The following is a 23885-nucleotide window of genomic DNA, read 5'->3' as shown; positions in this document are numbered from 1 at the left end:
TTGAAGTTGGAACGTCAAAATTCATAAATTACCAATGAGAACATATACCAAGGTACGCAAAAAGAAGCAAGGGCTATGTATTAGTAAAGAGAAAAAAACGTAAACACAAATAACTACGTCACTAATTTACACGGCTTCTTATGATGGTAGCTCGCTTGCTTGTAGTTGTGAAACTTTTTGCACCGTACATGGATGTCACGCACACTAAATGTCTTCTTTCTGACCTCGGTATATATTCTCATTGATAAATTACCCATCAGAAAAGTCTCCGAATAGTGGTTTTTGCGCTCGTGTACATACACGTTACATGTCACCAACACTACTTAAAGAGTACTGGTTGAAAATATAAACAAAGATCAGCTGTTCCCAGTAAAATCAAACGGCAGTATTTTCAACCAGCAAATTTGCGCACGTGTTCGTGACACCGCTCGGCGAGAGCTCTATTGTGGAGAGATGCATAAAACTTCAACCCACCTCGCGTGCCCAACGAGTTTCAATCTTCAATCTTTCGCTGCTGACAAGTAATTTTTCGGCCTACTTTGATGCATGGGAAATTTCTGCAAGGAATCGGTCAAGAATGCGCTTTTTTTCTGATCGCAGTACGCAATTGAAAAGAACTGTCAGTTCAAATGGGAGTCGCTGTAGAAAATTGCTTGACCATTTCTTCCGCAGAAATTTTTACTTTTCTTGAGCGGAACAGCATACTTAGCTTTACGATAGAAATCTGGCAAACCACGAATAAGTTCAAACTAGGGTGACCATCTGAATTAGTGAGTTTTTTCCTTTCTGTTTGAGCCCATTCACAAATTTCATAACGCTTTAGGGGGTGGGTAGGTGTCCTAACGTTGTTACGGCTCATACAAAAATTGTAGAATATCAATACAAAAAGCGTTACGAGGGGGTGGGTGGGTATCCAAAACTACCAATTTAAGCGTTATGAAATATATGAACAAGCCCTTTCATTGGTCAACATCAATGAGAACTATTGGAAACTCACCCCGCGAAACATAATAAACAGATCTCTTCGAGATTCTGATTATGAGTGAACTTTCTAATTATTCTAATTATAATTTTCAAGAAGTTTATGGTGGGTACGGTTATCAGTTTAAGTGAACGTTGTGTTCGAAGTTCAAAACAAGTTCATTTTAAACCATTTCAAGAGACTGTGAAGTCTACATTCGAACTTCATTCCTACTTTCAAGTCTGAGAAAAGTTTGATTTAAGTACGGTTAAAGCTTTCGCTGAACTTTGCATTGAAGTTCTAAACTAGTGATTCAAAAACTAGTTGTTAACTTTAGGGCTGATTTGAAATAATAAACGCAACTTTATTTGTACTTTCAAGTTTCTAATAAATAAAAACCATACCATTTTAAAAATCAAGTTCTGAATGCAGATTTTCATCTTTTTAATCAGCAGTAAAGTTCCATAAACCCAAATTTCAACTTAAATTGAACTTCTGAGTTCATACACGGTTAAAAAATTATATACTAAGGGCTTATTCACAAATTTCATAACGCTATAGGGGGTGGGTGGGTGTTCTCATGATGTTACGGCTCATACAAAATTTGTAGACCTTCATACAAAAAGCGTTACGAGCGGGTGGGTGGGTGCCAAAAATGGCCATTTTCAGCGTTATGAAATATGTGAATGAACCCTAAATAGTGTAAAAGTCATACTAAAACCATATTCGGTCTATTCACCCCTGGCAATGATTTTATACGTAATATGCTTTGCTAGTATAAACGGTTTTTATAGCAGCGCATGCATATTACGATATTATTTGTGTAATGCATAATGAATGCAAATTCTCAAAATTACTTTAAAATATTATAAATGTTTTGTTTTTGTAAACAAATCAAAGATCTTTACCGTAAAATTTATCCGCGTGGAAATTATATTTCGCAACCCAATTTTATATACATTCGATTAATGATTTTATTCTAATAATAACTTTACTTGAATACGAGGTGGCTTTACCGGACGCGTACTTCATGGTCGGCGCCGTGATTGCCTCCTCGTTGCTTCCCAACGATTTTCCGGACCAACCTTTCTTCTGCAGCATGCGGAATCCGATATACTCAAACAACCTGGCAGGAATTTTCCAGCCGTCTCTGTAACAAAAAAAAAGAACGGTCACATGATAGAAAATTGAGAAGATAAACTTCGGGACTAACCTTTACGGAATATTTTTTATAGAAACTCTCGCACAATTGATTGTCCTTTGGAATAAGCATCCTGTTGATCACTTTTATCCTGGAAAATCTCCCGCTGTCTGTTCTCTATTCCTGAACTTTTGAAAAACGTTGTTGGTTTGCTGATAAATAAATTAAAGTGAATTCCAGTGTCTAGACTAGCAACTGTTAACGAAAATGAACAGGAAGAAATAAGTGCTCAATATTCATTACAACCAGGTCCGTCACACTCGGGCTCAGATTGGGTACCACTTCTAGTACTGCATTTGGTCCCTCGGTAATACAAAAGGTACCCAAGTTTGACAGATCGTAGTACACTTTTCACGGCATTCTAGATTACCTTATGAGCCATAAAATTTTGGGCAACTGCAAGGGACATGAAGGTCTTTAATTTGTCTTTGTTACAACGTTTAAAACATAATCCTCCAGTGCATATTTCATATGCATCGCAATGGATAAAAACGAAGAATGTCAATGAAATATTAAACACAATGCTGTTTAGTATTTTCTATTTTCACCGTGTATATCAAGTGAAATCCAAACTGTTGGTTGCTTGGGTAATTATATTTACGAAAATTCATTGCAAAGTATAAACTAAGGGCTCATTCATTTATTTCATAACGCTGAAATTGGCCATTTTGGACACCCACCCACCCCCTTGTAACGCTTTTTATATAAATATCTTTCAGTTTTTGTATGGGTCGTAACAACGTTAGGACACCCACCCACCCCCTCCAGCGTTATGAAATTTGTGAATGGGCCCTAATATGACAAGCCAAGATCAAAAATCTCAAATGTGGTAGATATAATAATTAATAATCTAACTAGTATTTTCATATTTCTTCGTGTATTTTTTTCCGCGAGTGCTAACTGTAGAAATCCTTTACAAGGGCTTATTCACAAATTTCATAACGCTGAAGGAGATGGGTGGTTGTGCTCACGATGTTACGACTCATACACAATTTGTAGAATGTTCTTACAAAAAGCGTTACGAAGGGGTGGGTGGGTGTCAAAAATGGTCATTTTCAGCGTTATGAAATAAATGAACGAGCCCTAAAGAGAAATTCACGGAAGCCGACATTTCTGTCAAAGTGTGAGCCAATCGAGCAGCGAGAGCTGTCAAAGTGTGAGCCAAACGAACATGCGTTATGTTTATTTTGAACTTTCCTTGAGGAGTAATGTAATCCGTTTGAAATTATTTCGGTAAATGTAATTTTGCATGAAGCGAAAAAATGAAATATTTTCTTTTTTAAATTTTTGTCAATGCGATTTTTAATTGTTGATGTTTTCAACTGTTTATTAGCTTGGATATGTAGCTCAAAGATCTACAACGAAACAAAATACACTTTTTTGCAATGAGGAAGTCATGTCCGTGTTTCAATATTATTCTATACGCCGAGCAAATGCTGGTCTGTTGCCAAATCATTCCATTTTACTTCCGCTTATCTCTCTATAAATGATCACTAGCTAACTGTTGATTGTTTGCTTGTCTCGTAGGAAACCACATCCAAAGTGCACTCTTAAAATACTTCACACAAAGTATCAACAATTCAATGCTGACGGTTTTCCCAAGAAACAGACTTAAGCTTGATTTGCTACTGAAAAGGAATCTCTAAAGAAATTTCTCGCCGATTCCTTGCAGATTTTTTTTTACAGCGACTCCCGTTTGAACTGACATTTCTTTTCAACTGCGTACCACAGACAAACAGACTTAGAACAAATGTCGATCAAAATCATAGTCACGAGGACATGTACGCCCAATGCTAAAATTGGTGTGTTTGGCCGATAGGCCAACAGATGGCGGTAGTGTGCAAACGTCAAACACGAACAAAAACGATGCGAGCGCTGCGGGTGGTGGATCGGCCACCTACCATATTTTTGAACCGACTGTTAAAAAGGTTGTCGATGGCCAATGATGAGAGCACAGACAAACAGACGTCACACTCTCATCATTGTCCATCGACCACCTTTTTAACGGTCGATTCAAAAATATGGTAGGTGGCCAATCCGCCACCCGCAGCGCTCGCATCGTTTTTGCTCGCGTTTGACGTTTGCACACTACCGCCATCTGTTGGCCCGTCGGCCAAATACAATAATTTTAGCATTGGGCGCACATGTCCTCGTGACTATGATTTTGATCGAGATTTGTTCTAAGTGTTACGCCTGTTTGTCTGTGATGAGAGTGTGACGTCTGTTTGTCTGTGTGCGTACTGCGATCAGAAAAAAGCGCATTCTTGATCGATTCCTGGCAGAAATTTCCCATGCATCAAGATAGGCCGAGAAATTACTTGTCAGCTTTAATCAAAAACTTTCTACCCTTGAGTTAAAAAGAAACATATTTGAGAAAAGTTTTAAAAGACTTCTGCATAATTTGAACCAAACAAATCTTTTCTTTAACAGTTGGCAGACTTTGCGTTATATCAATTGCATGACATTTTTTAGCGTGACGAAATCATGATCGAACATTCCTGGGCATACTCGGATCATTTTTACAAAAAGTTTTGTTTGACAGCAGCCTGGCTGCTTGTGGATTTTCATTTCACATCCCCCAGGTCGATACTTGTATACTGCTTTGCGTTGAGAAATGGGTTAACCAACGTGCGAAATTTGATTTTCGACTAACTTCGCCGCGTCGCAACTCGATTCTTAATAGTGCGCATAATGCACACGGTGGAGGGCATAGATGCGCACTATAGAAGAGTGCATGGTGATGTCACGAAAAATTCTCCTTCTTTGTCTCTCTTTCACCACGCTCAATTGACTGTCCTGCTCTTTGACACTCACTGCTGGAATTGTTTAGATTTTTTAATATGGAGTTTCGAGGTTAGGTCAGAGGTGCAACGATCTATTGCGAAGTGACTCGTGACGCGGCAAAGTTAAGCTAAGTATGCTGTTCAGCTCAAGAAAAGTAAAAAATTCTGCTCAAGAAATTTTCTACAGTGAGCTCCATTTAAATTGACATTTATTTTAAACAGCGTACTGCGATCAAAGAAAAATGCTTTTCTTGAGCATTTCTTGCAAGAAATTTCCCACACATCGAGATGGGCGATTACTTTTCTGTTGAAGTGCATAATTCCCATTAGTCAAAAATCGAACTTCGCACGTTGGTTCACCCGTTTTTAGTCACGAAGCAGTATAACAATAATATGTACCGTAAAACGGGGTAACTTTGATAATGCGGGTAACTTTGATAGTTCGAGACCAGGTCCGTCCCACTCGGGCTCAGAATGGGTACCACTTCTAGTACTTTATTTCTCGCATAATTTGAGATTACGCCCCAAAAGCCATTGGTAACCGAGTGTGTAGCTCCTCGTTTCTAAGCAAATCAATGAACCTGGATGAAAACTATCACTACTGGGAGATAGAGGAGGATCTCCTCTTCATCGTAGCATTATTAAATAACGTGTAAATCCATTCGTTTGCACGGTAGCTACAAGATACACACTCGGTTACCAATGGCTTTTAGGGCGAGATCACAAATTATGCGAGATTTGGTCCCTCGGTAGTGCAAAAGGTACCCAAGTTTGACAGATCGCAGTACACTTTTCACGGCATTCTAGATTACCTAGAGGAGCCATAAAATTTTGGGCAACTGCAAGGGACATGGAGGTCTTTAATTTGTCTTTGGTTCGAGACCCTCAACATATTAAACGAAATAACGAGGAACTTCAGTTAATCAGTTTAGCAAAACGAATGCAATAGTAAAGAGTATTAGTATGACACTTAATGTCAAAGCTATTTTCGTTGGAATCAAGTGCATTTGAGAATGGATTATTAAAATAACCAAAACGACCGCTATGGAAAGCATAGATAGCGTCACCGTGGCCTTGTGTGTTTGACAGAACAGCAATGCTGTCACAATGTTAAATCCCATATACAGTGGCGCCTTTGTTTTGATGCGGTGAGCACTTGCAAAAACTACATTCAATGATCCATTTATATGCAAATATTAAAAATTTACTAGGGGATGGTACACAAATGGATCATTAAAACGCAGACAGACGTTTAAGCAGGAACAATTTTTTTCAAAATTCCTGTGTAAATTCTACCGTGGTGTCACCTAGGGAGCAAATTGCTGCAGTACAGTGACAGTTCGTAAAAGCAAGTGGCTTCATCTTCTCGCTTACCACCCTGTCCACCACCCACTGAACAAAAATATCAAAACAATCACTTTAAAAATGATTCACACAATTGTGATATTTTCACGCCAATTTATTTTACATGAGTTACGATGATTCAAGGGTGTTATACTAGCATGAATCTGTGAGTAAATTAAATGCCAATTTGTGGTAAAAATTACAATGGATTTAATTAACTTTTACATGAGAAATTAGAACCAAAAGGGAACATCATCCACCCAGCGCGATAAAAAGGTGCATAGTTTTTAGCGTTGAGCACGTGGACTGTGGGAGCGGTTGTGTGTCATGCTGTCAACGAAATGTGATCAGGATGGTGGCGGGACGCATACGCCACTAACGCCATCTGTTAGCTTATTGCCACTTGGCGATTTGTGGCGGCCATGTTTTTACACAAGTGGCTGAGTCTAACTTGAACGTCTGTCTGCGATTAAAATAACCAAAACGGCCGCTATGGAAAGCATAGATAGCGCCACCGTAGCCTTATGTGTTTGACAGAACAGCAATGCTGTCACAATGTTAAATCTCATATACAGTGGCGCCTTTGTTTTGATGCGGTGAACAGTGACAAAAACTGCCTTCAATGATCTATTACGTCACGCTTAATTTCAACTTTTTTGACCCCCTCCCCCCCCGGATAAAAAATACAATACAAAAACAATATAACGTATTGGAACAGCGCCATCCAATATATTGGAAATACAATACAGTATATTGTAAAATGACACTACAATTACAGTACAATATATTGTTTTGAACAGTTCACTGTATGGTATATGAGATTTTTGCAATATAATGTATGGGTGGTTAAGTATCGTAACAATACAAATATAGATATTTTCTCATACAAACATTTTGAAAATACAATACGATATATTGTTCATGTATTGTCTTGATAAGCAATTTGTGTATTGTTGTACAATACAAAAACAATTCATCAAACTGTATCATGGTTGCATTCGTCGTTACAGCTAATGTCAAGTGACTTCTAAAAAACTACTTATTTTGACTTTTTGAATATTTTCCACCCAACATTTCTTGCTTTTTGAACTTGTTTTGTTTATTTCTTTCAGCAAAGCTACATAGAAAAAAGCAACAGTTGTTTTACGCGAAAATAGGAATTTGACCAAAATTGTAAGGTATAAAACCAATTAAAAACAATACAATGTTCTGTTACAATATATTATATTGCTTTTGAATTGTATATCCAAACATGAATAATATTGCTTCGACATTCAATTACAATACGCTGTATTGTATCCAATACGTTATATTGTACATTAATGGTTTATTCCATTCACTGAATGATACGTTTTTATCCGGGCCCCCCTTTGTCACGTTTTTTGTATGAGTCCTCCGAAATTTTTGTAAGACTTGTCACGCTTGGCTTGACCCCCCCCCCCTCGGAGCGTGACGTAATTTGTGCACGACCCCTAGATTTTAGCATTTTTGCAACACTTACAAACAATCTGTTCTACGATCACTTTTTGATAAAGTCACCCAAGTAACATTTTTAGTTTTTTCATTTACTACAAGCTGTTGTTACCACCATATCGTTAAAACTCATTTTAGCACTTATTAGTCTTAATAACCTTAATAAACCTTTGATAAAACTCCTTTAAGCCCGAAAAGGCCCACACTACAGGAGGTTGTTAAGACTCTACCTAAAAGCCGTTTCTAAACTTTTTAGTTTTGTATCGTATGAATACATCTACCTTTGTAGTATGCTATGAAACATTCATAAGAGCTATTTTATAGCCTTATTGAGCTCAACTAGTGGTATTGAATCTTTTACGATATCCTAATACACGTAATAAAACCAATGTTAAGAGCTTATGATTGAACAAACATCAACCAATAAGTTGTTTATAAATTATAACCTTTTTTTGATATTGAAACCATCATGATGTCTGCCAACTCATAATAATCAATTAAAATAATCATTTTTTTGCGTGGCAGAAAATTTCCTTACGATTGCGTGAAATTTCTGCCAATAAAAATTTACTAGTGGAATGACATAAAATATTTCGATTTACAGCAACGCGCCACAATAGTGGTTTCTGCGCTCGTGTACATACACGTTACATGTCACCAACACTACTTAAAGAGTGCTGGTTGAAAATATAAACAAAGATCAGCTGTTCCCAGCAAAATCAAACGGCAGTATTTTCAACCAGCAAATTTGCGCACGTGTTCGTGACACCGCTCGGCGCGAGCTCAATTACGACATCATTATTGGCTATCTAATATTTTACTCCATTCCATTTTCAGAATGATTTCAGGCTCATCTCAATCATAAATTTAAAATTTCCCACGCATATTGTAGTTATCAATCCGAAACGACGACAATAAAAATGGGTTCCATCCAGTTAAGTCTTGCTGGTATTGTCTGGGATGGTTTAAGATCAATTGGTGATTATTCCGAACAATATAATGATTCATAAACTCTTTTGATCTTAAAAACCCGTGAATATTTGTTCTGCACTAAGACAAATAGGTTTCTTGGGAGCCTTGACTTAAACTTAAAGCACTCAGGAAAGCTAGTGCTGTCAAAAAGGTAAATAAATCGGAAGATTCAATTTTGTGATGCAATTCATTTTATTAAGTTTGTGCCTTTATGTATCTAACTGTATTATTGGAATTAATTGCTATAATAAAGCCCGTCGTGCTTGATCGGTTGTACTGATGCAGTAAAGGTAAGTGATAAGTGTCTGAAAAATGAAAGCTTTTTTCGTGTAGCTCAGCTGTTGTGTGCAGCATAGTTGTCCCACTAGAACGGGAAGTTCAGGCAAGCTTGGAAAAACGGTAGTCTGTTAATTTTTCAAGAGGAATATTTGTCATTGCTATATTTGCGTTCTGATTAATCCATAATTCACTACATGATTATCATTATCAACATAATGCTATTGATAACCACACGCAGACTGCGTTCCAATAACATGCATCAGACAGTTGAGATTTAAGAAGGGTTTAACATGACTTAGTGTAGACTTAGAAGTTTTACCTATGCCTTGACAAGACAAGCAAGATGAGATTTTAAGTATAGGTTTAAATAGACACTACACAGCTCCTTCAAAATAAAATTTATTATCAACAAATGTGGCCAGCAAATAAATTTTAACGGGAGCTCTTGTAGATATCTACATAGCATTTTAAAGTGTGTTTTACCGAAAAGAACGTTTGGCACTTTGTAATGCTCTATTAAATCTGTTAGGAATGCATACATCTCTAATAAAACCTCCATAAATAACATCTAAGATCAAAAAGCACTGAAATTCTTACTTGGGCTTACTCATCACTTATCCATGACAGCCTAGTTATAGTAGAACATGAATTCGGTGTCAAATCTCTTAGCGAAAACCATTTTTACAAACTAGGACCATATTTGTAATCTAAGTCAGGAATTTTCATATAGCATTGAACGCCTAGAGGTATGCAACGCTATATAAATGTTCCGTAATTCATTCAATTTTGTTCGATTTATACCCCATTATCAAAGTTACCCCCCGCATTGAAAAATACACTTTGGCGTACATTCAAAACAATATGTTTCTTGTAACTGATAAGGTTGCTGTATCCCAAACTGTCGCCATTATGTCAGACAATATAAAGCATGGCATTTGATACTGTAAAGTACAGTTTGAATGACACATTAGAAATAGTTACAATATGTTGTACTGTTCGATCACTGTTAAATTATATGAGGATCAAAATTTGTGATAAATGGTGGAAAAATAACGCCACCGTTTGCCAAACTGTTTGAATTTATATTTGCACAACATACTCACACATTTGCATTGTACTATATGTTACTTATAATGCACAGTTTGGCAAAATGTTGCACGCATTGGTGTTTGTGAGCGATTGGCTTACAAACTTCTGTGCTTTGCATACACACGCTTAAAAAACCCAACTTGTGGCTATGAAAGTTTCACACTACGGTCAAAATTATTTTTGATTTTCATCGAGATTTTCACACATCTCGTTCAAAAAATTAGAACTCAAAATTGTGATGAATATTGGAAAATATCACATTCAGAACAATTAGATAAATTAAAGTTAATTGTGTCAATTCCACAAAATCATAGCGTTGTTTTAAGCGTGCTTTCTGTAATGTTTATTTTGTGAGTGAAAACTGTTGACGAAGTTGAAAAAAAAACCCGTTCCGAAGATGGATTTGTACTAAATCCCGAAAAGCCCCGGTAGTGATAATGTAAGTGATAAACACCAATCGTCGTGACGGTAACATCTCCAACAAGGATTCATCCCCAAATTAGATTACCAGATTGTTTGATGGTGCTACGTGGTGCTACTATTCTTGCGATGGCGGTATGACGAGGCGTCGAGGAATTTTTTCTACGGTGAAAGTGGCGGAATGTAAATTCACTAAAAGGCAAATGTTTGACCAAAAAACAAGTCGTGGAGAATGTTCCGATGAGTGGTGGCCCGATGGAAAACACGGCCGGAATCTGAAGAAAAAAACAAGAACATCAACAACAAGTTCAACAGCGGAAAATCGCCGGAAGAACTTTTTTTTTTTGGTTTGGTTGATTGATGATGGATGACGGGAAAATTATCTACAGACTACAGCAACATTAAGTTATCAGATGGAACATTATTTTAGGGAAGAAGAACATGCAAATATTTAGTGGCATCATAACTTTGCATTTCATCTTGCCCCACCCGTTTCAACTTGTCGCGGTGTACCCTACATGGCAACGATTTCAGGCTTTGGATGACGGGTAAGTGGAGATTAATTTGGATTTCACTTATTTCTTATTATTTTATTAAGGAAAAATTTGTAAAATAATAGATTATTTTAATAAAACAAATAATTATGATATAAAAATTTACTTCAGTTAAATTATGTGAAGTGCTAAAGCGTGAATAAAAGTGCGGGATTGCATTGAATCCTATTGGTGTATTCAGAGCACTTGTTGTCGATTGCACGGTGACGTCATCAGAAAATCGCTCTCTTTTCCTCCTTCGGGAAATCTGGAAACAACGGTGCCAGTACCTGTCAAAATTGACAGGTACTGGCACCATTGTTTTCAAGTTTTGTTGAAGAGCGAAAGAGAGAGAATTTCGCCGTGAAATTCCTAATTCTTTGATTTACGAAGGATAAGTCCTCCGAAAACACCTAACCGATTTGATGCGATTGCGCACTTTTATTAGCGTTTCCTCACTTGTAAAAACTTCTACGATAGTCCAGTGGTGAAAAAATGCGCAATATTGACTTGAATAACCGTATCAATCAATACATTTTCTCATGTGTAAGAAAATATCAAGCATTACGTTTTCAACTGAAGTAAAATTTGAATATTTTCTTTTTATCTTAAATATATCATTTCTCATCTTATGGTTTTAGTGTAACAGAGCAGTACAGCATAGGGTAAAAATACAATAAAGCACAATATAGCAATAGTTTCACATACAATATCCATTTTCATTTTAATGTTATGGTTTTACTCTTTTTGAACTGTTTGCCTTATTGTGGATTCATCAAAATATGGATAATATATCGACCATTTTGCAGATTGTAATCGGAAAAAAATGTTCTGGAAAATCGGCGTTTTCAAATGGTTACATAACTTAACCGCCTATTCCCCATATTGTACTTTTCTCAATTACCGTTTCCGAAACTGTTAAAACTGTTCATGGTAATGTGGCCTTATTGTTATTTTCGGTGTTATAGGAAATTGTTCACATATTGTGACGAATGGTTGTGGATAGTACGGGAAACGGTACTGGAATGGTTCCTAATTATGCGGGCCCAAAACAGAAAACCGACTTTCGATTATATGAAAAATAATATAACCATTCAGAATAAATCTTTTGGGAATCTATCAAGTGCAATTGATAGCTATGATGTCAGTACTTGTTTTAAAAATATAAATTGTAATTCTTTGAGCCAGCATGCATAAATATTGAAGTTTTCTTCGAAAAAACTATCAAAGTTACCCCGTTTTACGGTACATTCATTACTTTGAAATGAATTTTATTGTAGAAACTACTGAATCCATGGTAAAATTAAGAACTGCACCAACGATTTTCAACCGACTTCATTAATCTGTTAACTCTACCAAAACATAGTCAACATCACTACACAAGAAAATTTCTTCAGTTGATTTAACCAGAGTTATAGTATTTTTGACTAGAAACATTCTAGATATGAGAAGCTGAGAAGTTTGGCATCATACTTTTGACCACACTGTGTTGTACGGTGGGTGTCACGGACTGAAATACAATGCTTTGTAGTGGATGCTACTATGGACATAGTCAAATTTACTGCACTGCTCAGTGATTTTCACCAGATTATAGTAAACTTAACAGGTTTTTGTAGTCGGTTGAAAAAAGTTGGTGCAGTTCTTAATTTTACCATGGATTCGGTAGATTATACAACAAAATTTGTTTGCGTGTACGCTACTTGAATTTTGAGGGGTTAAACGAAGCTGGACCGTGCTTAGTACCTCTACTATTGAGCTCTCGCTGAGCGGTGTCACGGACACGTGCGCAAATTTGCTGGTTGAAAATACTGCCATTGATTTTGCTGGGAACAGCTGATCTTTGTTTATATTTTCAACCAGCACTCTTTAAGTAGTGTTGGTGACATGTAACGTGTATGTACACGAGCGCAGAAACCACTATTGGAACATTTACCCTATTCCTGTTCATTCGTTTCGCACCAACTTCACTGGGCACTCGTCTTCGAGTGGGTAAAACTCGAACTGTCAACCGTGATAAACATCCAGCCATCAGAAAAAAGCAAAAACCCATCCAAGCGGTGTCCAGTTGTCAATTTTACTCCGTTTTTCTTTCTGGTGAAAAATCCACGACTGACGATCCCGAAAAAATCCACTATTCGACCGAAAAATGGCAGATGCTGAGGTAAATTCGATTTATATTTGCGGGAAACTTGACCGCGGTGCTGAATGCGCACTTTGGCGGTAGTTGAGAGTGGATTCTAATGCGTTTCTCCTCTCATCCAGCTTGGAAAAGCGCTGAAGGACCTGCCGAATCGAGTGCTGAACGTGAGCCTGGAAGAACGCCCGGAATTGTTCCGTAATGTGATCGATGTTCTGCCGAATCCGGGTGAGTAGCGAAGGTTGGGTCGAATGGCTGTTAAATTTGTAGTGGAATGAAAGATTTATGCAGATTTTGTTTGAAAATTGATCGATAGGAGGATTGTAACCTCAATCATTGTGTTTTGGCTGCAGGGCTAGTTTCCCCACCCTCTCCCTAAACCATTCAATTGGTCTAGGTTGTGAAATGAGGAGGGAGAGGTTGAATGGGATGTAAGGAAGATTCGATGAATACAACCTCAAGTGTGTCGGCTAAAGCGGGAAAACCTGGAAAGTCAGAGAATTCTTTTTATTTTTTTTTATCTCAGGGCTACTAGCAGATCTCTTTTTAGAGACTTGGTCACTATGATAATTAATACAAGTCTATTATTAACAAATGATCTCGTAAAGTAGCTTTTCCATCCAAATAAGCCTGCGTGCAGTGAATCTTGTTGTAAAATTATAAGATAATTTTTTTTCTGGAATTCTTTCTCCAGGAAATCTAACGTAACAACAGTACTGGAAAGAATTAAGGTAAAGATGAAACGAAACCAAGCTTCAAATTTTCAAGAGCACAAATATGGAGAACCAAACAACCGTTTGAGCTGAAAATTTAATCGATTGGTCATCACCAGCTAGTGACCAATCGATTATGTTTTCAGCTTAAACGGATGTTCGGTTCTCCAGTAAACTAGTCCAGTAAATAAATAAATAAAATAAGATATACACAAAAGTCGATTTTCATTCAAAATGTCCGAATGTGGAAACCTGTATATCTGCTTCTATCAAACCGATGGATCTGAATTGTGAACTGAATGTTAGCATTAGCATTAAGCATTTCGCACAAATTCGTAGGTGGTACATTCCTAGACCACTGTATGAGGGTTGCCTGAATGTTTCAGAATCGCTCCACATCAAGGCGTCGATAGGCGCGTGGTTTACGCACGGGCCTATCGATTGCAAGGTTCTTGGTTCTATTCCAGGTTGCCGCGATTTTGTCGCCATTTTTTTGTTTCAAATTTTGGGCTTATAAGACATATTTATGAATTGAAACTCGATTTCTTGTAGCGAATTTCCATTAGGGGTTCTTATGCATTGCGATAGTCCATTTGCCTCAGTGCAAGTGAACAAATTTGTAGAATCATGCATTCTTCTAAATATTCAAATTTCAACCCTCTAATACCCAACCCCGCCTTTAGACGGGGTACACTTTGGAATTTTGTGTATTTTTTCGTAGCTCGGAAATCAAAATGATTTTATTTTTGGCTTATACCTTGTCTCATAACACGCATATAAGAAAAGTTTTTTATGACTTTTGAAACTTTTTTTGTATTTTTAGAAATTGTTTGAAAAGTTGCTTTCTTATATAACCTACAAATGCCTGGGCTTCATTTAACGTGTAATATAAAAAATCGTACCTTTTATATTTTTCTACGATTAACCTATCACAAACGAAGACCCTGGTGGTATTAAAATCATTTCAAACCTGTTTTTCCGTTATTTACACGAAAAATAAAACACGCTCCGAAAAAAAATTAAAAATTTAATATTTTTCAAAATACCGTAACAATTAAAATTATTGCCAAAAATCAACAACTAGAAAAGGCTTCAAGAAAAAATGAAAAAGCTAGGGATGTTCAAAAATAAAAATTATAAAAATCAATAACCAAAATTTAAAAATTTGCGAATAAAAATAAATAAATGCCCAAAACGTGTTTAGAACGATTTTAGATAACGAAAAATAATACTTAAATCGAAAACAAAAATTTGGGTATTAGAGGGTTAAAAATGTATCAATTTGAAAATTCTGGGTTTTCTTTTATGAAATGGTATTTTAGCATGGTTCGATTTAGGCAATTATCATTTCAACTCCTTGACAAAACCAAACGGGTTTTGCAAAATTAATTATATTTTGGCAATTGTTATCAACAATTTTTATAATTATCAAAACTAAGGGTTGTAGAATGACTTCATAATACAATTCACAATAAATTGTGTTGAATGAATGAAAAGATGGTTCGATTTTGATAACATGAATTTTTTGGACGTGTTGCCAAAATAGAACGGACTCTGTAATTTCAAATAATTTGAACAAAATTTCATTAAATTCTCACAGATCAAACTTCAAGCTCTATATGGTTTTGAATTTCAGGTCAAATGCTTTTATAAAAAACATGTGATACAGCTCTCCAAACGTGAACATTGTGTATGAAAATCGGCCTTTGTGTACTTCATTCTTGCCAGTACTATACCTCCAGTAATTTTGACAGGGATTACTCTGAAAACTTTCTCAGATAATATTGTAGGACTTCCTCAAGAAATTTTTCCTCCAATCTATCGAGCACTGTTCCAAGAAATCAACAAATTCGACCAGGGATTCCTCATTCAGTTCCTCCAGAATTTGTTTTAGAAATTTATCCAACATATCTTACACGAATTACGTTTATAGTCCTTTCTAATTTCAAGCACCTATACCCCAGTTTCGAACACTTTGATTTGTTATATGAAATCGTTGTATTTTTTGCACCAGTGTCTCAAAATACTTTCCCTTTTTATGGATCCCGTTGATCATAGTATCAAACATGCAAAAAAAAATAAGAAGAATGAACATTCAGAACAACACCGTAAAATGATATTTCAACATATATGGAAGAGGTTTTTGATGGTCATCTTGCAAACTAGTTAAAACTCAAATTACTCTGGTGAAAGTTGCAAATGCATTGAATTGGCAATAAAATACTATTCCTAAAGTAAAAACATTCAAATTTACAGAAGTTGAGGCATTTCCAGATTGTGTCCGGTATTGGGTGCCACCTTTTAAGATTGGTCAATTTGGTACTAAAATACATAATGAAAATCGAGTGCCACACTCACCAGGTCCTGGTGCACCTGGTCAATCCACCTAGCTCGCTGTGCCCCACGCCTTCTTGTTCCGACCGGATTCATAGCGAACACCATCTTTACTGGGTTGTTGTCTGACATTCTTGCAATATGCCCTGCCCAGCGTATCCTTCCAGCTTTAGCTACCTTCACGATACTGGGTTCGCCGTAGAGTTGAGCGAGCTCGTGGTTCATCCTTCGCCGCCACATGCCGTTCTCCTGCACGCCGCCGAAGATCGTCCTTAGCATTCGGCGTTCGAAAACCCCAAAAGCTTGCAAGTCCTCTTCGAGCATAGTCCACGTCTCATGCCCATAAAGGACTACCGGTCTTATGAACGTTCTGTACATCGTGCATTTGGTGCGGGGGTGAATCTTTCTTGACCGCAGTTTCTTCTGGAGCCCATAGTAGGCACGACTTCCGCTGATGATGCGCCTTCGTATATCCCGACTAAAATTGTTGTCAGCCATCAACAAGGATCCGAGGTATTCGAACTCGTCCACCACCTTGAAGGTATCCCCGTCTATCGTAACACTGCTTCCTAGGCGGACCCTGTCGCACTCAGTTCCGCCAACCAGCATGTACTTTGTTTTCGACGCATTCACCATTAGCCCGACTCTTGCTTCGCGTTTCAGGCGGGTGAACAAATCTGCCACCGTTTCAAATTTTCTCTCAATAATATCCATGTCGTCCGCGAAGCAAACAAATTGTCCGGATCTCGTGAAAATCGTGCCTCAACTGTTAGGTCCGAAGTGCCACTAAATATAAAGTATAAATATAAATAATAGCCTGGTATTTCAAGAAGACAAAATTAAGGTGAATGTTCGTTTGGCCAAATTTTTGTAAGCCTAATATCTATATAGAAAAATACCGCTTCCAATGAAACTGCCTATCATGTGCTCGCTTCTTTCATCAGGCTATCACAAAATAAATCTATGTTGTTTTGAGTCGTGGCACATTATTCTGAACATCGGTTACTTTAAACACATGGATTTTTATAACAAATTATTCAATTCGCATCTAAACTTACATCAGCTAGCACGTTAAATACATTTGGGCAGCAGGATCATGAATAGCGATTTTTCGGAAAAATGGTATATTCGAGAAAATTTTTTTCGGGGAAATAGTTCATTCGGGAAAACGTCATTCGAGGAAATTGCATTCGGGGAATTGTCGGACAATCTGCACGAACAGTTTTTAGGTTTTATGATGATTGACAATGTTTGTAGAAAAGTAATTGTGATCTATTGTATTTAATAACTTTGTGTATAATTGTTACTGACAGTGATTGTAATGTTTATGTAGAAAAGAAATGAGGTTTTTACACCTTTTTGAGTAAGTCGCGTGTTGTTGGTCTACTCAAATCGGCTTTTCCTCATCAAACGCTTCATTAAGCAAAAGCGTAAATACACGTATGACGTCTTCAGAGAAAATGTGTATTTTGCTCATATCTAAAACTCTTCAGAACATCATAGGCTTGAAAAATTGATATTTTCGTATTGAGGAAAAACCGATTTTTGACCATAAAGTTCTAAAGTGACCTATATCTCTAAAACTATCAGATATAGAAAAAAAATGATGTTCTACAAAGTTTTCATATTTTCTATAATCTTCTATATTGTAGAACATTTTGTTGCGCTATCTTTTGAAATAAAAAAGTTTGAGAGCGAATTTCGAAAGCTATGAAATTTGGCGCTTAGGACACTTTTACGCGCCTTGACCAGACAAACAAATGTTCAGAAGACACCAAAACCCTATCTCTTATATTTTTCAAGTTATTAATTTATTCCACTTAATTTCATTCCGTGGTCCAAAGTGCAATGGTAGCGATACACAACTGAATTGTTTCTTCTACCACTACATACATATAGGGAGACTTACGGCTTCGGCACCATTCGACTATTATCGGCAACCAATTTTCAAACGCCAAATACACAGTATTTTGCTTTCAAAACACACCAATGAAAATATTCAGATGATTCTTTGCTCTGTCAGCTTCCCCCTGACGAGATTTCCGAGACAGAACAAACAATTTTGCCAGAGATGTCATCAATTCAAATGAACACGCCTCAAAATGCGACTGATTTGGAGCTGCCGAACAGATTCGCCTGCAGCGCTTATGGGAAAGTTGCCGAAGAGAATGAAGCTGCCGACAATAGTCACACTGACAAGAGATGTTCGCAGCGTTGTAAAAACGTTTCCAGAATGACCTTTACAATTCTGTCGGTGTTAATCGATAGTGGATTGAGCAGTGCACGAATGTAAACAAACAAACACGTATTTTGGCTGCTGATGTCCGAGAAAATTACCAAAGAAGCGTGACATCAGCTTAGGATGCCGAGAATACGTAAGTTCCCCTATTTTTTTTACTTATTCATTTATTTCTCAGGCTCAAGCGCCATTAGGCATAACGGAGCCGAATTCATTTGATTTTTTTTTTTACAAAATCACATTTGCTTCTTAACGTTCTATATTAGTTTTGGGGAACCGTAAAACTCGCGGTTTGGTCGAGATTAGGGAGTACAAAAATTATCGGGGAAGGATAGGATTTAGGGGATGCTCGTTGACGTTCAGCAGCGTTATGTAGTGTTTCGCGTTGTTGCTGCAGGTCAACCGTAGAGTGGACATGACAACCTGTAACGGAACAAACAAACGTATTCCAAGAACACAAGGCGGACAGACGAAGACCAAATGGAGGACGAGTTGGACTGAACAACCAAAGTAGGAAATCAAACAAGGACGTCAATTTGCTTTAAAAATTTGTAAATGAGCATCATAAATTCGAGGTCCAGCCTACCCAGAACATCTCTAATGTCTTCCTTATCTGGTTTCCCTCGGGCCCTGAGGGATTCACATAAATCGGATCTGGCAATGCCGTATTCGGAACAGTACCACACCACATGATTGATGTCTCTGTATCCTGCACCACAACCGCAACGGTTATTGTCTGAGAGCCCTATTCGATAGAGGTGCGATCCCAAAGAGTAGTGGTTGGACATCAGCCGACACATTACCTTGATAAAATCTCGACTCATGTTTAACCCTTTATACCACGGCTTCTTGGACACCTGAGGGAGAATGGAATGCAACCACCTACCCAAGTCACCATTGTCCCATTTTTGTTGCCAACTGAGCAGGGTTTGCTGACGAGCAATTGCAAAAAATTCATTGAAGGCGATTTGACGGTCATAAGTATCGCCTTCCATAGCGCCCACCTTGGCGAGTGAGTCTGCTTTCTCATTGCCCGGTATCGAACAATGTGAAGGGACCCATACCAAGGTGATGTTGTGATTCGATAAAGCACTCAATGAAGATCGTATTTCGCGAAGGAAATACGAGGAGTGCTTTACCGGCCTCATTGAACGAATAGCCTCAATGGAGCTGAGGCTATCCGTAAAAATGAAATATCGATCAGAGGGAAGAGAGGCAATTCGCTCTAATGCATAATGTATAGCCGCTAATTCTGCGACGTATACTGAGCATGGGTTTTGAAGTTTATGGGCGGCACTATGAAATTCGTTATAGACACCAAATCCAGTGGAATCATTTGTTTTTGACCCATCAGTGTAAAACGTTCTGTCGCTGCTGACATGACCGAACTTGTTTGCAAAAATTAGTGGAATATACTCCGATCGGAGATGATCTGGAATTCCATGGATTTCTTGCTTCATGGACAGATCAAAACCTACAGTAGAACTGGAGAAGTCTGGGAAGCAACTACGATTTGGAGCATTCAATGAAGGGTTAACCTCCAGACTCATGTACCAGTAGTACAGTGTCATAAATTTTGTTTGAGGATTTCGTTCGATTAGCTTTTCAAAATTTCCAATCACCAATGGATTTAACACCTCACATCGGATGAGGAAGCGTAGCGATAATTCCGCGAACCGATCTGATAAAGGCAGTACTCCTGCTAAAACCTCTAAACTCATCGTATGAGTTGAGGACATGCATCCTAGCGCGATCCGAAGACAACGATACTGGATACGTTCCAGCTTCAGGATGTGTGTTTTCGCGGCGGATTGAAAACAAAAGCTACCGTATTCGAGGACCGACAAAATCGTTGTTCGATATAGCTTTATCAGATCTTCCGGGTGGGCTCCCCACCATGTTCCAGTGAGGGTACGCATGAAGTTGATTCGTTGCTGGCATTTCTGGTACAAATATTTGATGTGCTTTCCCCAGGTGCATTTAGAGTCGAACCAGACCCCTAGATACATGTGTGAAATACCCTGAGCAAGCTCCTTACCCATGAGTTGAAGCTCTACCTTTGCAGGATCACGCTTCTTAGAAAAGACAACCAACTCAGTTTTCTCCGGAGAGAATTCGATACCCAGCTTCAAGGCCCAAGTAGACAAATTGTCTAGAGTATCTTGCAGTGGTCTTTGCAAATCATCCGCCCCTGGTCCTGTTACAGAAACAACGGCATCATCCGCAAGCTGTCTTAGCGAGCAATTTTCCACGAGACAATCATCTATGTCTCTGACATAAAAATTGTAAAGAAGGGGACTTAAACATGAGCCCTGGGGGAGACCCATGTAACTTATTCGTGAAGTTGTTGAGGTACCGTGAGAAAAGCTCATACGTTTCTCAGACAACAAATTATACAAGTAGTTGTTTAATAATAATGAAAGTCCACAATCGTGGAGTTTGTCTGAAAGGACATCTATGCATACTGAATCAAAAGCCCCCTTAATGTCCAAAAATACTGAGCCCATTTGCTCCTTTTGAGCATAGGCTAGTTGGATTTCTGTTGAAAGTAACGCAAGACAGTCGTTCGTTCCTTTGCCTCTGCGGAAACCAAATTGCGTATCTGAAAGAAAGCCGTTCGCTTCAACCCATTTGTCAAGCCGATAAAGAATCATCTTCTCTAACAGCTTGCGTAAGCACTGCAGCATCGCGATAGGGCGGTACGAGTTGTAATCCGACGCGGGTTTTCCGGGCTTTTGGATGGCAATTACTCTCACTTGTCTCCAATCATCCGGAACAATGTTGGCTTCAAGAAACTGATTGTATAAGTCCAACAAGCGCCTCTTCGCGACGTCTGGGAGGTTTTTGAGCAGGTTGAACTTAATCCTATCCATTCCTGGGGCGGAGTTGTTACATGAAAGGAGAGCAAGTGAGAACTCAAGCATCGAAAAGGGTCTATCAACTTCGTTTCTCTCTGGCAAACAAGCGCGAACCGTCCTGTACACGGGAACGGAGTCAGGACACACTTTCTTAGCGAACTGGAAGATCCACCGAGAAGAGTGTTCTTTATCTTCATTTACCATCGACGCGTTGCGCATTCTTCTCCCGGCGGACCATAATGCTGTCATCGACGTTTCCCTCGAAAGACCGTTTACGAAATTTCGCCAATATCCTCGTTTCTTCGCTTTGACAAGGCTACCAAACTTGCGTTCAAGAGAGGTATAGCGCTCGTAGTTTTCACGAGAACCGCGTTTCCGGTATATTTTGAACGCGGCGGATTTTTCCCGATATACAGCGGTGCACTCCTCATCCCACCACGGGGTGGGTGGCCGACGTCGAACTTTCGATCCCGGTATTGGTCGACGCTGTGCTTGAAGAGCACTGTTGACGATTAATTCGGATAGGAACTGATACTCTTCCAACGGAGGAAGTAACTCGACCGACTGCACGCCATCGATGATCAATTCAGCGTACTTTCCCCAGTCAATATGTTTCGTGAGGTCATACGCTAGGTCGATCTGGCGGGCCTGACACGAATCATTGGTGATTGAAATTTTGATAGGCAGGTGATCACTACCATGGGGATCTTGAATCACTTTCCACGTGCAATCCAATGATAGCGAATTCGAACAGATTGAGAGGTCTAACATGCTTGGAGGAGCTGGAGGTTTTACACGTGTTGCTTCCCCAGTGTTTAAAATTGTCAAGTTGAAGTCGTCGCACAAGTCGTATATCAAGGACGAACGGTTATCGTCATACATTGACCCCCAGGCTGTACCGTGCGAATTAAAATCGCCAACGACTAACCGTGGAGCCGGCATAGCGCAGCAGATGGCTGCAAGGTCTCTGCGAGATACCCTGGCGCTCGGCGGCAGGTACACACTTGCTATGCTAAAGTTTTTGCCTCGTATCGTGACCTGCAATGCGACTACTTCGGTGCCAGTCATCGAGGGGAAGTCAACTCTATAAAAGGAGTGGAGTTTTCTGATCCCCAATAACACCCCTCCATAACCGTCCCCTCGATCCTGACGGATAATGTTAAAATCGTGGAAAGAAATATCTTTATCAGAAGTGAGCCATGTTTCACTAAGGGCGAATATGTCACAGCGCGTGCTGTGGACTAAAAATTTAAACGCATCAATGTTTTTAAGAATGCTTCTACAATTCCACTGTAGGATTTCGATCATATCCCCGACCTCGTTGGTTAAATTATCCATCGAGAGATATGATCGAATCAAGAATCGGCCATTGTGAAAACAGACGTTTCAGAAGAGGTTTCACGAAGTGAAGTGCCATGTTAATGAGGTTTCTTGTTGTGGGAGAAACTTCCAATATTTTGAAGATGAATTCCACAATCCCAGAAAGTGTTAGTTTGTCGGAAGTTTCGACACTTTCCTGTCGAGCCGAAGGAATATTTGCGTGTTGGCTTTCTGGGCGAAAAACTGGGATATCTGGGGTTTTAGATGATCCCGGAAGTGACGGAAAATCTCCAGGGACAAGTCGGAAACCTGGTGGATTTGCTTTAATAGCATTTTCGCCACTTCTTGACTTTTTCAGGGAAGGTCGGAGTTCCTGCTGTGCGTTTTGAGAAATTTGCTGACGATGTCGCAGCTGTCTAGCAACAGCTCGCTTTCTCTTTGATCCTGTTTGCACAATAGTATACTCTTCACCCTCCTCAGAGTCAGAACCTTGCTCATCGTCAGCTAGGGAGGTGAAGATATTGTTGCTAGCTATTGGTTGGGCTGGCGGAGCAACAGCTGGGGCGATCTTCTTCAGCATTTCTGCGTAAGAACGCTTCGACCGTTGCTGTAGAGATCGAATTTGATGTTTCTCCCTCTCTATATACCTAGGACATGTGGTGAGCTCATGTGGAGCTTGACCACAGCATGTACACTTAGGTTCTGTACTGCAGGCACCCTCAACATGTTGCTCACCGCATTTAGCGCATCGTGGTTTGTTACAACAGAAAGGTGTGGTATGACCAATCTGTTGGCACTTATCACAGTGCATGACCGTAGGTTTATAGAGGCGAACGGGTAACCGAAGTTTCCCGATCACCAAGTAGTCCGGGAGCGCCGATCCAGAGAATGTGACGCAAAACGAATTTGAGGGCTGTTTTGTGCCATCAGGAGCCACCTGATTCATTTGTCTGACATCAAGGATAGTGACTGGGGGAACATCACGGTTTTTAAACCCTCCAGCACCAGCTTTGATGTCAGCGCAACTCAAATACGGTTCGGTGACAACCCCTGCGATCTCAATGTCTCGACTCGGTATGTATACTCTGTACTCCATCGAGAAGAGCTCGTAGGAAGCAATTCTATTTGCCTGTTCACGATCACTGACAGTGATTCGGAGCTTGTCACGACTGGGTGCATCTACAGACTCGATGCCCCGAAACGACTTTGCCAAATCTTTTTCGATTTGC

General features: G+C 38.9%; 1 protein-coding gene across 1 annotated transcript in view; it reads left to right on the top strand.

Annotated features, from left to right (window-relative positions):
- The first annotated feature begins 13078 nt into the window (after positions 1–13078).
- The window catches only part of LOC5567583 (eIF-2-alpha kinase activator GCN1), a 48936-nt gene continuing 38129 nt past the window's right edge, over positions 13079–23885 (top strand). The window contains exons 1-2 of the mRNA XM_001651776.2: positions 13079–13216; positions 13318–13420. Of these exons, the coding sequence (XP_001651826.2) occupies positions 13202–13216; positions 13318–13420 (118 nt within the window). The 5' untranslated portion in view covers positions 13079–13201. The remainder of the gene's footprint in view (positions 13217–13317; positions 13421–23885) is intronic.

This window comes from Aedes aegypti, chromosome 3 (genome assembly GCF_002204515.2).
Source record: "Aedes aegypti strain LVP_AGWG chromosome 3, AaegL5.0 Primary Assembly, whole genome shotgun sequence".
NCBI classification, from domain to species: Eukaryota; Metazoa; Arthropoda; class Insecta; order Diptera; family Culicidae; genus Aedes; species Aedes aegypti.
The sequence above is the reverse complement of the archived record's forward strand: the minus strand, read 5'-3'. Positions and strand labels throughout refer to the sequence as shown.